The sequence below is a fragment of the Metopolophium dirhodum genome, chromosome 7, assembly GCF_019925205.1.
Source record: "Metopolophium dirhodum isolate CAU chromosome 7, ASM1992520v1, whole genome shotgun sequence".
Classification (NCBI taxonomy): domain Eukaryota; kingdom Metazoa; phylum Arthropoda; class Insecta; order Hemiptera; family Aphididae; genus Metopolophium; species Metopolophium dirhodum.
This window is the reverse complement of record NC_083566.1, coordinates 17,925,625-17,943,322: the sequence shown is the minus strand read 5'-3', so window position 1 is coordinate 17,943,322 and position 17,698 is coordinate 17,925,625. Positions and strand designations below refer to the sequence as shown.

General features: G+C 29.2%; 1 protein-coding gene across 1 annotated transcript in view; it reads right to left on the bottom strand.

Moving 5' to 3' along the window:
• Window positions 1-17,464, bottom strand: part of LOC132948723 (uncharacterized) — a 162,752-nt gene extending 145,288 nt beyond the window's left edge. The window contains exon 1 of the mRNA XM_061019349.1: window positions 16,893-17,464. Within this exon, the coding sequence (XP_060875332.1) occupies window positions 16,893-17,166 (274 nt within the window). The 5' untranslated portion in view covers window positions 17,167-17,464. The remainder of the gene's footprint in view (window positions 1-16,892) is intronic.
• Between the last annotated feature and the right edge of the window lie 234 nt (window positions 17,465-17,698).

Below are 17,698 nucleotides of genomic sequence, written 5' to 3'. Positions count from 1 at the left end.
ATGTGAATTATTACGACGTTCATTAAGTTTTCAACCGTATTTGGTAGGTATTAAAAGTTATTTCAACTATTTTTTATATTCTTGCATTGTTTAGTATGTTGATACGCAAATTATGTATGGTATTTAGACACAGGTAAATAGACGACAGCAAACAACAACTGCGGACACTTTTTACTATTATATACGTCATATTATAAACATACAGTATAAAGTGTATATAATATAATATAAACAAGCCTGAAGCAATGACAGATTATATTTAAAGTTGTATAAAGTTCAATGAGATTTAACCATTATATGGTAACCAAAGAGGGGGGACGATTTCAATTATAACCTTGAAAACTATGATGTAGGTACTTATAGTTTTAAAATTTTTAAAAATATATATTTTTTAAATGTAGATATAATTTTTGATTATTAATGTTTAATATTACGGATTGATTATTTTATTAACATATTTATTTGAACATACTTTACAACATATTTATTTCTATTTTTAATATTATACATTTTGTCATAACTTTATACAGGTATATATTATAAATATATTATTAGATACTAAATAATGTTTCAATCTCGTCAACCTTTATAAAATTTTAATAAAATTTGTCATGACTTAGTTATAATATTATAGGTACCTATCTATACTATGTATGTTTACATTTTATAGTAGTACAAACTACAAAGTGTCCGCGTTCTGCAATGCACATTTTTAACCGTACAAAGTGATCGTATAGTGCACTAACATATTTACCGTATTTATTGTTTACGGTTTTATTTCGTTAGGCTTTTTTCAGTGGTGTTTTTCTCCACGGAGATTTTTATAGTCTTTTCTACCCATAAATATTACGTCCCTTACTCGAAATACTCGCCAATTAATCGAATCTCATCTACGATGTACGCAGCCGTCCCAAATCCAAATTTAAAGGCCGTTTGGCGTCATCGCTAATGGCATGCCCAAAAGAAATGTGGCCATGTATATAGGTACTGCATACCATCTACCCGCACCCTAATTAAGGGGAGACACATATAACCCGATTAATTTCAACCATCGTCCGTGTGACGGCAGCGCGGTCGCCACTGCTCCTCCGGTTTGTCGTGTAATTAGTTTAAGTCCGGACGATTCGTATGTAGGTATTATACGCGTGTGTTGTGTGTTATTTCTATACAGACACTGTTACATTATATACTGCAAGCAATACACGTTGGTTAGGTATTTACCGTATGCGATATACCGATATTACCATAATACCATATTATTATATCGGTTCGTATTTTGTGCGGATTCGGACCTTCGGAACAATTCGTACAATATCATGTACAGTGATTCCTCTTGTCGTCGAATCGTTAGTGTCTCGTAAATGTAAAATAGGAATGCGCTTAAACATTTTCAAACTTTAAATAATAATAACTATGAACCATTTGTTTTTAATTCATCTTTTATGCACGAAAATCATCATAAAAAATACATTGCTTTGAATCATCATGAAATTTGATACGTTACAATATTATGTTGTAAAAAAAAGTAAGAAACTTAGAAAAATATGTCAAATGGTACCCATAACGATAAGAAAATGTTGTATGTTGTTAACATCTTATTATCGTTAAAAAAAAAATATATTCATAAGCTTGTGAATTTCCAGAGAAAATGACGGTTATGTGTTTAAAAAAAATCCACTCTTTATTAGATAAAAATAATTAAAAACATATTATTTCCATAATACCGTGATGGCGGTTATTATTGAATTCCGGATGTCGTGTGTATGTAAAATGGGTAAAAAGGGTCAAAGTGTGTGAAACGCGCCCTCCAACCGTATACGCATCAAACTGAAATCTATAGTATTTTAGTCGTAATCGTTCGCCTGAAGAACGGGCAGTGAGTAGTGACTATAATACATCTATAACTTGTGAGCTTTAAAATCACACATTTAGAATTTGGATTTTGCCGAAAATCAGAGCCGTGAGCTATGTACGCACATATTATTATATTATCATAAGTATTACACATACCTTGGCAGGCCGACGCATAATTCGGTGATTTGGGTGGATTTCGTTCCGCCGTTTTGAAATAACAAATATTCTGATTAAACGGTACATAAATATATTATACTGATTGTGTTCCATAATAATATTATACGCGTGTGGTGTACGAATTATACGAATACAAATTAAAACGCATGGCCACGACGGAACTCTGGAATATTTATTACAACGGCGGTGTAGCTTAAAAACGACGAGAAAAATAATGAAACTTTCAAAATGATATGCATTGTACCTACATATAGGTATACCTCTAGTGGTGGTACCTACTGCGGAAGACGACAAATGCGCAAACATAATTATATTGTCTGTGGTATTTTTGTTTTTGTTTTTTTTTTTTAGAGCTGAAAAAAAACACATTTACCGGTGTTGAAACATTATAGTTTTACTGATTGTCATAGAGATCTAATTTTTTTTACGGGATCAATATATTATTATCGCCGTTTACTTCGAAGTACAATATTCTGTATATACTCATACAAAGTCACAATGATTACAAACAATATAGATGGTACTACCTAGTATACCTAGTACCCACATGGTTTAAAAAATTTGTTGATGTAACTCTTTACCAAAAAACCTATTTATATTTTTTGCTTATCATAAATGTATACATTATTTTACATGTATGGAATTTTATTTTATTCTATAACTACAAAGTTATGACAAAATAGGCATTTGCTGGACAAAAAGAAAATTAAATTAAGTGTGCAATTATTATTTATTTTATTATTAATATCAAATAAACCAAATAATATTTAATAGAATAATGGTTCATTGACCATTCCAAAGTTTTTTATAAAGGGAGATTTCTTCCCAATGTCTACGAGCCTTCCACAGGTTAATAAATCTTCGGAGTGGCCGAAAGGACTAAGGCGTCAGTTGCGATGCGCTCCGTCGCTGGTTCGAACTCAGCCACGGGTGGCATTTTTCTTCGGGCAGTAACAGTGTCCGGAGAGAGAGGCCACTATCCCCCACCCGGGCATGGCAGATACCTACGGGTTCCCACTTCAAAATTCTGCCAAAACAAACACACACGTGTTCAAAACCTACAGTACCCTACCCCACAGTTCCACAGGCTAATAACCTCAGTTGTCAAAGCCTCAACCCCCAAAAAAAAATTTGTTTTTTTTTATACATTTTCCACAGTTAACAATATTTTAGAATAAAATATACGAGATACGTACCTATTATTGATTATAAAACGTTGCATCAATGTCTGTCATCAATAAAATGTATAGTTTATTTGGTTTTGAGAATTTTAAAAATAATAAATAATTATTAATGTCATAAGTTAAAAAAATTATATCGAATATATATTTATAAAAACTTTTAAATTCTCCTCGTTATAAGTAAACCATTTCATACCTAAAAGATTGTTTTCTACTTTTCTGATCTTAAATTATAAATAAGTAGATATATTCAAGGCTGGGCAAGTTAATGATTTTTTTTAACTCAGTTAAGTTAAGTTAATATGCACCAATAACAAAAAGTTAAAAGTTAAAAGTTAATTTAACCATAGGTTAACTCAGTTAAGTTAAAAGTTCATACACATTTTTTGTTAACTTTTTATTAAGTTAAAAAAAAGTTAATTTGTTTATACAACGCTAGCGTACTTAATTTTTTTCCAACCCAAAATTAAATTATAGGATATAGTGTTAATACTTCATACAGTATTTCCATATAAGTTAGATTCAAATGGTATACATTTTTAACTTGAAAGAATTTACGATACATATTTTTTGACATGAAAACGAAATAGACTGAAATAGTGAAATATTATAAATTAAAAAACAAAATAAATTAACTTAACTTACTTCTTAAAATGAAAAATTAACTCGTTAATTTCACGTTAATTAAGAAAGAAATTTAGTAAGTTAACAGTTAAGTTAATGAAAAGCCAAAAGTAACTAGTTAAGTTAAAAAGTTTAAATTAAATTAACTTTTTAACTTAACTTTAACTTTTTAACTCGTTAATGCTCAGCCTTGGATATATTAATATTATTTATTAACACACACCTTGTTATTTTTAGTTACTATGTGCATGTGAAATTATATTAATCTAGTTATTACTTATTATTCAATATTATATTTTAGCACGGATAAATAAATATTTACCAAATTCTACAAAATATTTTTTTTGTTCTACTATTTTTATGTAAAGTGATAATATTATACGTATGTGTGTAAAAATTTTTAAATAACGAAATCATATACTAAAATCATATATCATATATTAAAATTCTCAAACAAATATTCTTCTTTAAAATATAAAATTAAAAACCACTACCACTAGCACTGTGAGAAAAGTTAACAGATTTGTTTCAAAATTAAGTGATGAAACTTATAAAATTTGCAAAAAAACACACTTTTTTCATAAACACAAAAATTGTATGTATTGTAAATCAGTGCTTTGTTTAAAGAAACCCGATTTTTTTTAAAATCAGAACAGAACAGTATTAAAATATTTAAAATATAGTAAATATATACATTATAGGTACTAACGCAACTTATAAAAATGTTAATGTAAAACATAACTTAAAAAAATGTATTACATTTACATAACAATTATTCATAAAAAAAACCATGAAAATATATAAAGATAAATTAAAAATAAATTGTATAAAGTTTAATTTTAATTTTAATAAAATGTTTTCAGACATAATATAATATAATGGGTATGGTATTCTAAATAAAAAATCTTAATATATTATTATATTATTCTTTGTAAATTATTGAATTTGACAAAAGAATAGAAATGAAAAACCACCTCTCAGACACTCTCAGTTAGTTAGTTATTTAAAAGACTAAAAGAGTATTATGCGTATAGATAGATATCTACATTTTTTTAAATTTATAACTTACATAATATTACAATAATAATAAAAGGAAAGACAAATAAAAACACGTTATTGTAATTGAGGATCAATGAGCATTTTTATAAAAGGAACCATACTACGAATAATTTGCTTAGACGAAAATTGTATTTATTTGAATATTTCAGTTCATTATCTCCCGCAATTAATTTAAAACATAATGTTAATTTTATTTTTAGTTTGTGGATACCAAATAAAATGAATGAAACTGCAATTGACCCGGATAAAAAACGCATTAATACGAATGATCTCATAAAGTAATACAACTTAATAGTAAGTGCGTTAATGTTTAAATTAGATCAATACATGTTTAATGTTTCCAGAATTTTACCAGAACTTTAACTTTAATTAACACACAGTCGAATTCGTGGTCACATAAGTCTGGGACAATATAATAATAGTGCATACTAATTAGGTTAACGGTTTCATCCATTAATTATAGTAGGTTTACTAACATTTGATATCACAAGAGACAAAAGTGTAATTGGTTGCAGGCGTGTTTAGAATATATATTTAATATAATATTGAATTAGGTATGTATGGAATAATGTTATGTTATTGATGTCTGGTTACGTAGTCTATGCCATTATCTAAGAGTCTTTCTAACATGGTTTATTATATTATATATTTGTGTAAATATTGAGCTACTCAGTATAACGTACTATTTGGAATGAACCAGTTAAAATATTTTATAATTGTGTATTTAGACAAGTTTACAGGGAATATATGAATATACAATGTATACAATATACATCTTGTCCATTATAGTAGGTAGTATATATACTTATTCAAGGTATACATATCGTATTATTATAACAATATTTTTTTGAACATTTATAAATATTTATTAAATACAATTATTTTATTTTGTCTTTAAAACATAGATGTATTTATATAGACATATTTTATAAATTACAAAAAAAATAATATACTAATTATTTATAATTTACTCAATTATTTTAAATCACTAAATTTCATAGGTATACCTCTAGACAATGATGGTTATACCTATAATGTAATTTAAACAATTTTGTTTTTAAACTCAATCAAATGATAGGTAAGTAATAAGTATACAGAGAAGTTTAAAGAAACTGATCACGTATTTTTAAATGTTGTTTTTTCAAGAGATAACAAAATAATGCTTTTCTTCCAAAATATAAAACTGTATTTGGAAATTCAACATTCTTAATTAAAATTCCCATTTACAAATTAAAGCATGACATTACATTCACAAATTAAAGCACGTATTATCATGGCCGAATAAATAAACTTGGACATGCTATGATTTTTACAAAAATATATGCAACTATAATTAGCATTGAACTAAAGAAGAATGTGAATAAAATTAATAAGATATTTAGTTTTAAAAAAAAAACATTTATAATATAATATTATTTTATATATTTTAATCATCTTTAGAGAATGTTATAAATTATAATTTAACCGATTATGAAATTAAAATTTTTCTTAGACTTGTAAGTTTTTTTTCAGATAATACAATATATTCTAGCTAGATATAGTTGGATTTTTATCATATTATAATAAAACATTAAAGCAGTAATACCAAATGCCCTAAACTTTTTTCAGAATTTGTAAATGCGTATTAGGTACCTGGTCGTAAAAATATAATATCAAGCTAACGAATACTAAATACAAAGTATTAAATTAATAAAAATAAATGGTAACTTCGTAAGTTTATTTAATGATTATATTATTATTGCCACAATCTATCGTGATTTAAAACGTTTATTCAAAACGATTGTCAATTGCTCAAGTTTTTACTACACGCGACAGAAATAACAATATACCATTTAAATCTGATTTCGGTGACAATAAGCTCATAATGTCAAGAAATATTATTAAAGACGCCTGTGAAATCGCATACCCCAGACAAACTCTACCGTATGTTACACGATTGCAGACACGACGACGATGAAAAAATACGACTATTTATTATAATTTACGAAAATATAAGCAAATAAATATACAAATAATAACTTATTTTTATACGTCATCACCTTGAAATTGAGCACACAAACAGCCACAGGGCGTAATTTTATTTGTTTTAAAGAGAAAAGGGGTGTCGAGTGGATGTGGATTCCGAAAACAAACAAAAAACTTACTGTACCTATCTACTTGTTTGTTATCGCCCCGGAACGTGAAAATGTTATCGCTTCGCCACCCATATAATCGATACATGATATTCATATAATGTATAATATTCATCAAAAACTAATCAAATGTTTTTTTTATGGTTTTCAGGAAAAAAATTTAGGAGAAAGTAGAAATATTGGTCAGTGGGTGGGCAATACCGGTGTTTCTAAAAAAAAAAAACAATCATATTTTATATTTTGAGGGATAGGAACTATCACATTAATTTAATGAGGAATGTAAATATATGACGTCAGGAGATTATCATATAATTAATTACGCCCGCAAAAAGCCGTTATAATTCATTATCACATTTCATTACAAGAAAAATACTAAATCCCAACATCATTAAGGTAAACATATTTATCTATTAATTTGTGATACGATCCAAAATCAGTTAATAAGTTTTTATAATTATAAAACATAGCGAAAACCAATATTTTTCAAAAAAAAGTCAACCATAATATTTCTAAGTACATAAGTACTGGGTATTTATACAATCATACATCAACAACTGTAACAAATGCCTTATTATACAGTACAACCACAGAATAAATTTAATGATCAGGTATTTGATTAAATTAATTTTGTGCTGAAATTCCCTTATATTATATAATATTGTCTATACGGCTATACACAATACACATATCTATAGGATAATAATATATTCTAGTACCCAGTATTGGTAGGTTTTCACCGAGACCATAGAATTATTAAATTAATTGTTGATGAGTATTAAACGCAATACATCGACAGCGTTATTATGGTTGTCGGAATGATAATATATAAGCAGTGTAGTGGGGTGATAAAATGTTTACGCGCCCGGCCGATAACAAACAAGTACCCAAAAAACAAACCACACCCAAGGAACGATGTAAGCAACTACCGTTTAACGCAAAGACAAGATCTTAACGCGTGATATATTTATTTACAACCCCATCCTACAGAACCGCACATTGACCCGTCGAGGAAAAGCCGTCCGAGTAGAAAACTTTTTCGTGGAAAATGTCTCTACCCCTCCACACTCGCACACACTCGTCCTCCACCATCCACTACTCATGCCTAACAAGGTGCCTCGAAGCTGATTATAAAAATACGTTTTCTGTGTAGCCAGATTTATACCCCTCACCGGCACAAGTACCTAACTGACAGTCATTTTATCTCGAAAAATTATAATTTGACTAAACCTACGCCTACCTAACAATAAATCAAAGGTAAATCATTAGTCTTTTAGTCGCAAAACGTTGGAATTTCAGATTTTACAATATTCATATTGTCCTAACAAAATGAACTCGTTTGGTTGATTGTTAACGAACTGTTCCATAAATAATTACATATATTATGTACATACATCGTATAAAATATAAAATTACTTATTTTTTTTTTTTTTTAAATAACACATAAACAATTATTATTGGCATTTGATATATTGCATTATGATTTAGAGTTATCAATTATTATCATCTAGTTATTTACATAGTAAAATATGCAGTAGTATTAAACTAAGTTATATAACCTCTATATTGATTTTAAGAATTGTAACATTTTTTTGGTGTTGTCCAGGTGCTCAACACATGACGTATTAAAGGTTAGATTATAAAAAGTTATAGTTTTAACATAACACTCATGAATATCTATTGTGTAACAAGACCTACTACCAATGGTTATATAAATTACATTTTACATTCTTATAGGAAGTAAAAATTAATCTATTATAAATTTAATTAAAATGAAAGGAAATCATCATAAATGTTTTGTTCCTTCGCTCAAACTGCTGGAAGACGATTTCTTACTTGATTTATAATGTTCCCTAATGTTAAAATTATTTTTCTTGGTTATATTAAAAATAAACTTCCCACCTTTCAAACGAAAATTTATTAAGGTGTATTCATAAGAAAAAGTCAAAAAACAATAACGATTGGAAAAAAAAATATATATTATATACAAGGATGTATTTATTCTAAATTGTACGTTTTGAATAAAAGTATATACTATATTCCAATGAAAATTAGTAATTACATTACGTGGTTAATTGTGTTTTCAAATAAACTGCTGCTGTCGAGCTGAATGGATTATAGGCGATTATCAAAATAACGTTTTTAGAGAGATGAACTATAATGACAACCCATTTTTTAATCGTCGTCTAACTAAAAATGTTATTTATGACTGACATAAAAAAATCTTGTATTTAAATTGCACAACTTACTATTGAAGAAGTTTTAATTAAGAATACTTTGTGTGTTATGCCAAAATATTAATATTGATAATTGAACATTGTTTTTTATTAAAAAACAATATTTATTATTTACGAGTGTTAAAAATTTAGCTCCATACATAATCGAATTCATTTTTAACATGATAATCCGGAAAATTCATAAATAGTGGAATAAATCTACATGGATCCAAAACTCATTTATAACTCCAACAGTTTATTTATAACTCCAACAGTTTGCACAGAGATTCTATTGGAATGAGTTTAGACGTCGAACGATCAGAACATGCCTGATTATAAGTAAAAATTTCCGTTTTTCTTTAATTTTTTTTTTTTTGTTTTTTCCGATAGTTAAAAATGTAGGTTTGGGAATTTTAAATCTTGACATCCTAAAAGTATCAAATAAAACAAATTTTCTATCAGAAAACACATCCAAAGTTGAAAATCTATGCATATTTTTAACATTTTTTTGTATGTATATACAAATAAAATGAAAAAAAAAAACACACACACATAATTGTAAAATCAATACACTCATCGATCCGTTAAAAATCTAAAACAGTGTTAAGTAAAAAATCCCACGAGAACGGTAATATCTTAAATTCGCTTGAATTTTAATAAAAACAAAAACTCGTAGATACTATAAATCATCCACTTCCGAAGCATGTGCACCATCGAATCGTATAATTTTTATTTTTATTTGTACGCGTACAATATTATAATATAGTGAGCATATATTTAACGACAGCCATAATAATATCAAGAGTTATAAATAATATGCTAATAACTTTTAATCCACGATAAAGGATGTATACCTACATGCGATATTTTAAAGTGAATTTGAGAGTAAAATCAGTCCAATATAATACAATATACCTACTCTTTTATATTATATTAAATGGATTTTTATAAGTTTAAATTTCATTGAACTCAAATATTACAATACATTATTGGAAAGTTCAATACCAATAATATGCAGGTAAACATTTTTATTCCTAAATTTATTTTATCTTTTTTACATACGAATGGTAAAGGGAAAAAACAAGAAAAGTCGTTTAATTTTCATTCCCAGAAAAACGTGTTTTTAATTTCTAAACTATGTCTAAACTTCCGGCGGTCATAACTTACTCGCGATTAATCTTCTTTTTTTCCTGTTTCGATAGAATACGTCAATACAAAAAAATTTGGCATTTTGGAAAAAAGTGACTTTTTAGTTTTTTCCCAGCAGTACCTTCCTAAAACACACTTTAACACACTATTACATATATTTTATTTATTAACAATAAAATATACATTCCCAACCATTATTGGCTGTATCTATATTTACGGATATTTACAGAGATAATAATAAGCTTTTATCTGTTATATGTGAGTGGTTAACTAAGAAGGTCGTGAGGACGGCCCCATTTTAGTTTACGTTGAGGCGAATTTGTGTGAAAATTATTAAAATGAACCTGTTGAATTAAGCAGTGACTTGCATGAACATCTTTAGATTGGGTTTTTTTTTATATGGTCTTGGGTTTCTTGAATTTGGAAATCTTTACGTAAAGTTTATGTTTCATATAAACCAGCGGGCATGGTAAATTATTCTAAATATTTTATTCTTAAATATGTGCATTTTATTGACGTGAGAGGTCACGCATTTTTTGTAGATAGGGCAAGCATAAGTTTGTAGTAGAAGTAGATTTTTTAATAGTAGAAGAGATACCATTTTTTTTCGTTCTGTAAACTATTGTATTATACAAGGTAAACATAGAATAGCGCTGGTACGTTTGTTGAAGTTTGGTTGAAATATGGAGCGGCCACGTGATCCTTTTGTCCAAAGTTACGCCGAGGTATTTTACTAATGGCTGCTAAGGTATATTTTTGTTACCAAATTTTAATTGCGCGGGGGACGGTAGCGACGTAGGCTAAATATAACAACCATGTTTTAGAAGCATTAATTTGGATCCTGCAATTTTAACACCTGTACGATAAGGTGTTAATAATAATATGATCTTGCAGGTTTGTAGTTATCGCATCAATGTTGCATGATTTGCCGCAGTCGTCTGTAAAGAGGGTGATATTTGTTCGAAATGACTGAGAAAATTCAGAGACGTAGATATTAAAATAGTTTACAAAATTAATGTAAATTATATTAGATTTACTAACTTTTTTTTTAATACTTTGATTTATATCTAAATTAAAAAATTATTATTGCTCAGAATATCTTGGCAATTTATTAAAACTAGATTTTTAATATAGAAACACAGTACTGGGTGGTTTAATATTGCCATAAATCATAATCTCATTTAGTTTTAAATTTTAATATACCCTTTATCTATTTAAAAATGTTATTTATTGAAAATATAGTTGAACTTTTTATTGGAACTGCTAACGTTAATCATTATTATTTCCAAAGTGTGGGCAACTAAGATACTAAAAGATTTAAAAATATAATGAACGATTAAAATCGAAACTATATTCTGTATGAAATATTATAACCGTAAAAATAATTTTAGATTCAAATAAGTCGAAACTCATGTAAATATATTCTTAAAGTTGAACAATAATAAACAAAACTCTTTTTAATAGTAAAGGTAGTGTGGTATAAATTTACATCAAACTTTTAACATATTCGTGATGGGTGGTGTTAAAAAATGATAAACGAATGTAAATTTAAATTTCTTTAAATTATGTTCACCTCGTTGTAGAATATCTTGAACATACTTCTACACTTTATTTTTATAGTACAACTTTTATAGCGAGTACTGATTTACAATGAAAATATTTAACTCAATTTAATTTATCTACGTTTTAATACGTGTACAGTATACCATAATATACCTAACCAAATCCTGCATGAGCCCTAAGATTAACTTTTAATTTAGTAATTGCATAAATATAATGATTAATGAATATGTTAAAGTATTCATGGGATGTTTTATTATTTTATGTCTTTTTACACTCGTATGTTGTTCCACACATGTGATGACGTATAACGACTTTTAAGGACCAATCCAGCTATTTTGTAATATACTAATATGTCTATCAACACAACACATGGATAAATATTATATTTAAAAATCTTAAAACGTAATGCTTACTCTTCTATCTCAATCTCTATTCCTTCAATCTTTCTAACTATTTAATACGGGATTGTTCGATCTCCGGTCGTATACAAATTTATTATGTGGTCATCTTACGTAAAGGGGGAGCCCTTCACGTATCAACCATATTTTTGCATGTAAGTTTCTGTATAGCAATCGAAACATGTTTCACTCTTAATATTTAAAGCTTATATTAAAGTTTTTAATTTTTTTGCAAAAAATGATAAGTTTTTATTTTGAGTTCTCGCTCTTATTATACAATATACACATTACACACCTACATAAATAGAATAAAATAATATGGTAACACTGTAATAATTCAATGTGGTGTCTTTAAAACAATTAATTATAATAAAATAACCAGTAATAATACGCCTGTATTTTTAGTAAAATAATTTAAACGATTTCTACAACCATTGTTTTTCTTTCATATTGAATATTCTGAAAAAATTGAAAAGATGTGTTTCATATTTTTAATTATTTTAAATCATTAATAATTTAGAAGAATAGAATATAACGTATCAGAAATCAATTTTTCAATTTGGTTATCTGCCCAAAAGTTGTATAGGACTCTAAGAGTAATATTTTACAGGATGTTATAAATTAAAAATCTTAGAGTTGTGAACGATGACATTTTATATCAAACGAATTATTTCGAGTAAATCATTTTTAAGCATTTACATTGTTAATAAATAGATGCCTATTGTTCAAAATATACGTACCAGCCATAACGAATATTATTATCATATCTACTCATGATACATATAAATATATAATAATATATGTTAACACGTAAATGCATTTTACAATCATGGTCTATTTTATAATCAAATATATACCTATGTATGAATGGGTTCCTAGATATTTTACACATTTTTATTTTATTGGTACATTTATTATCTTATATGGTATTATATGGGGGGCAATCGTTACACAACTATATAATTTAAAAATATATTTAAACATAGAAGGTAACCTACCTGAATTTCATTTTATTTATGTTTACATGGACATGATACCATTTTGGTACATATTACAATACAGATAAACATCTAAAAATACAATTTAATCTTTAATCAATACATATTGTAATTTTCAACTTCACAAAACTTTTATTTCTTTTATAAAAGTTGAAAGTTTGGGTTAATAATTTTTTTGGATGGATTAAATTGGTATTTATTTTATTTTTATACTGACTGACCTTTGAGTGTATAAAAAAAAGGATTAAGTAATATATATATTTACTTACTACAAAATATACTAGGATACCTAATACAGTATAAGCTACGCTTAACCAATACTCAATACGAAAAGCTCTACAAAATACGATTATTAGTATTATAATTATTGCTATACAACGTAAACTATTTGATGTATGATAATAGTTATAGAAGCCAGTGGGTATATACTTAGTCGAAATTATCACAAATAGGTATCTCATGGTCATATAAACCCCTAAAAAACACCTGTTTAGAACATACTAAGTACTTACCTATAATATGCATTTTCATATATTATATGTGAATCTGTTATCGCTTTGGGTTAAAGGGTGGAGGATTTCAACGTATATAACTTCTAAAGCATGATATCAAAGTGGTAATAGATGCGATCGAAAAAATATCGCTCCGAGGCCCTGCAGGTCAAACGACAAAATGTACTTAGACGATTGTACCTACACAATACACGTATTATGTATATTGTACTCGCATAAAAGGGACCTCATATCGTTTAGCCGGCGGTAACGGAAAAACCGCATCGATTCGCATACGCGTCGGTTCAATTAAACTTTCGACGACATGCATTCTGCCGGCGTACAACGATCGTCGCGGCGGCGCATACCGCACACGGTTTTATTAAAATCCTCACACGGAGCATAACGTGTTTTTTTTAATTTTGTTATAATTATTCCAATAATGGCGAATACACAATGCCCATCGCATATTATATTATTATGATCATGAAATTTTATTTGAATATTAGACGATCGAGCTGTGGAGAACAACGCAGTATGTGAGGAAAGATAATTTCATAATAATTTCTTGTATTTCCAATATTATATACGATAGCCCGATAAATTTACTATAGAATAGTTACAGTAGATAATAATACTACGCCGGTGAAGTATAGATTTTAGTAGTTAACGTCGGTTATTATAATTTCAATACAATTGGTGGTCAAAGATGTGAATATAATAATTGTTTTTCTTTTTGAACTTTTAATTAAACGTTTAATGCACACATACCCAATACCCAAATACTTACTATTTGACGTAAATACATAGTAGATGAGATAATTGCAGTAGTCTTTGTATCATCAATATTTAATGAATTATTTGCTTTGTGTGAAGATACATTTAAATATAAGCTTGATACACAGAAATGGAAGTTTTAGGAGAATCTAGTAGGTACCTACCTAGAATCTAGAATATTAGGTATATATCTAAAATATAAATAATATGTTATATATGGAATCCTTGTGCCCTCGAAGATAGTTTACGTGTTAATAAAACCGAAAATCTTTCGAAAAATCGGTCAGAAACAAAAAACATATAATATGCTGCCCAAAAACATAATTATATATCTAAAAAACTTAAATAAATAGAAGACGATCTAACTTTTTAGTAACCAAGGTTACCATACAATTATTTTTATAACAATATTAATATGTTAACGAATTGTAGATTCTGAGAGGAGCGAGGAATCTAGTGATTTTACAATGGTGTTTATTTTTATTTTTATCTTTTTTATCTTGTATACAAAATTTCTACCAGAAGGAGTGCTTTGATACCAACATATATTATTAAGGTATCTTATCTTTTAGCAAATTGAATCAAAATGGTACTTTAAAGAGGTCATTTTCGATTTTTTCAATAGTTATCAAATGCCACGTGTAAAATCACCAACAAATTACGAAAAACCACTAAAAACGGGATTTTAATTTCTAACGCTTTGTCTATCACCATAGAAACGAATAACAAACAATAATATTATGATATTAATTCAACTTACTGGCTATAATAAATAATAACAATATAAAATATCCTGACTGACAAACCAACTCTGCTCAGAATCGTTTTTCGTATACAATGATATTAAAATACGCTCCATTATACAGTGAATCACTTGTAACCTACTGTACAGCAGAGCGACATTCGCTTACCAGCTTTTTATATTTTTTTTTGTTTTTACCGACTATTTTAAAAAGTAGGTACTGAGAATTTTCAATTTTCACCTCCCAAAAGTACTAATTCGATACAATTTTTAACTAGAAACCTCCACCAAAGTTGATTTCCAGAATATTTTTTTAATTTAAAAAAAGTTTCTCTAGACACACATTGTAGAATCAATGCATTCATTGAATTATACTATATTACTGAATAGTAATTTTGTAATCATATTTTATATTATAAGTAACCTCATATTTTAGCCCTATAGGTATAAGTACCATGTACTCGTCGCAGCAGTGCGATGGTTACTAAAAATAGCTTTTAAATTGGAAAATTCTTGGGATGTTCAAATTGTAGTTACGAGAAAGTACGAAATGTATAGATGTTACGTATAGAATGTTGTTAGTAGTTAGTATATTCCCAAAGTAAACACAATTTCAGGTAGGTAAGCTTGGTATCACTATTGCTATATAATTAATAAATGCCAACATTTTCTTGGGTTACCACGCGCGCAAACTTTGAACATAAATCGGCCTTTGACGGTAAGTGGTAACATACATTATCGTACTAAATAGGTACATATATAAACATGTAAACACAATATTATCATTAGGGTAGGTATACGCGTGTGCATCGGCGGGGCGTTATAAATTAGGGCGGCCACAATAATTCGGAAAATGTACTTTGTCGTGAGCTGTGTTTGTTTTTAATATACATACTATGCTCATCACGTTCACGTTCTGTATTCACGACAGTAAATAACAATAATATTACTCTATATAGTCTATACTTTATACTCTATAGGTACTATCAATAACAGTTTTCTGCAAGACGTTATATTTTGCACGGTGCCTTATAATAATATAACGAAAATATATGTTTACGTATACGATTCGAAAAGGAAAATATTATATACCTATAAATTATAATCGTTCACCGCCAAGTGCATCGCACATACCTATTTATTGACACACTACGTCATTCTGGTTTATCGGTTGGATATTTATTTTTTCGTATTTTCAAATTATCTTCAGATTTATATTCATTTTAGCCATACCACGCAATGTCAAACGTTAATTGATGATTCAACGACTTGTGTGCAAGTAAAAAAAAAAGTAAAAATCATCAGTATTTATAGCATGTAAAAAATAAGTGTAATAAACATTGAAACACTGTCTCGAGCGAAATAAAAATGTATTATTAAGTAAAATATTAGGTATTTAAAACGACATCGCTGTCATTCGACGGAACTCGCCGACCCCAATCCGATGGTCCCGCCGAATCTTCAAGACAAAATACAATATTGTTGGGGTGATACCTATCGACACGACGACCTCAACAAATCTGCGCGTATGTACCTGTAATGTTCCAGAGCTCGCCCAAGCAGTCGTTCTTAAGCCGGCCGATGCGGTCCCGCTGTTGCCGCTCGTTGCCGGCCTCCAGGAAACGGAACACGAATGCGCCGACGATCACGTAACCGGCCACCAGCCCGAACAGGCCTAGATTGCTGAACAGGTGCGCGAAGAACTTGCGAACGCACCGCCGGAACCGCGGTTCCGCGGGGGCGTATTGGACGGCCGGCGGTGGCGGCAACAACAGCGGCAGCGACGAAGGTACCGCGTGCGCCGGCATCGGTGGTGGTGCGCTGCACGGCCGCGTTGTGGACGACGACGACAACGTCACCAACACCTGCGAAAACTGTGTCACACCACTGCCGCGACGGACCGAGACGAAGAAATTATCGTTTGTGGAGAAACGAAAGAAAATCGGAAAACTCGAATTTGAAAAAAAAACGTGAAACACGCGTTCGCGATACGGAACGACGAGACACGCGCGCACACCGCACCGGCGACACGGCCACGAGACTACTGAAAACTGAAAAGTGCGGCACTACGGTGTGTATAAGTGTAGGTGCGCGCGTGTGTGTGTGTGTATGGTGGTGGTTGTAACTCGTAGTCTAGTCGCACGACAAGTCGCTCGCTCGCCGCCGCCAGTCAACGGTCGCGTCGTCGCCGTGCGCACGCGCACCCTGGGGGTCGCCCCTTTAACTCATACAATACAACAGTTATTAATTATAACAATATATAATATTATTAAATTGTTGGATAATATTTTTAGTTATTCACCATGATGGGTACGCCGACCTCCGGACAAGAAAATCACG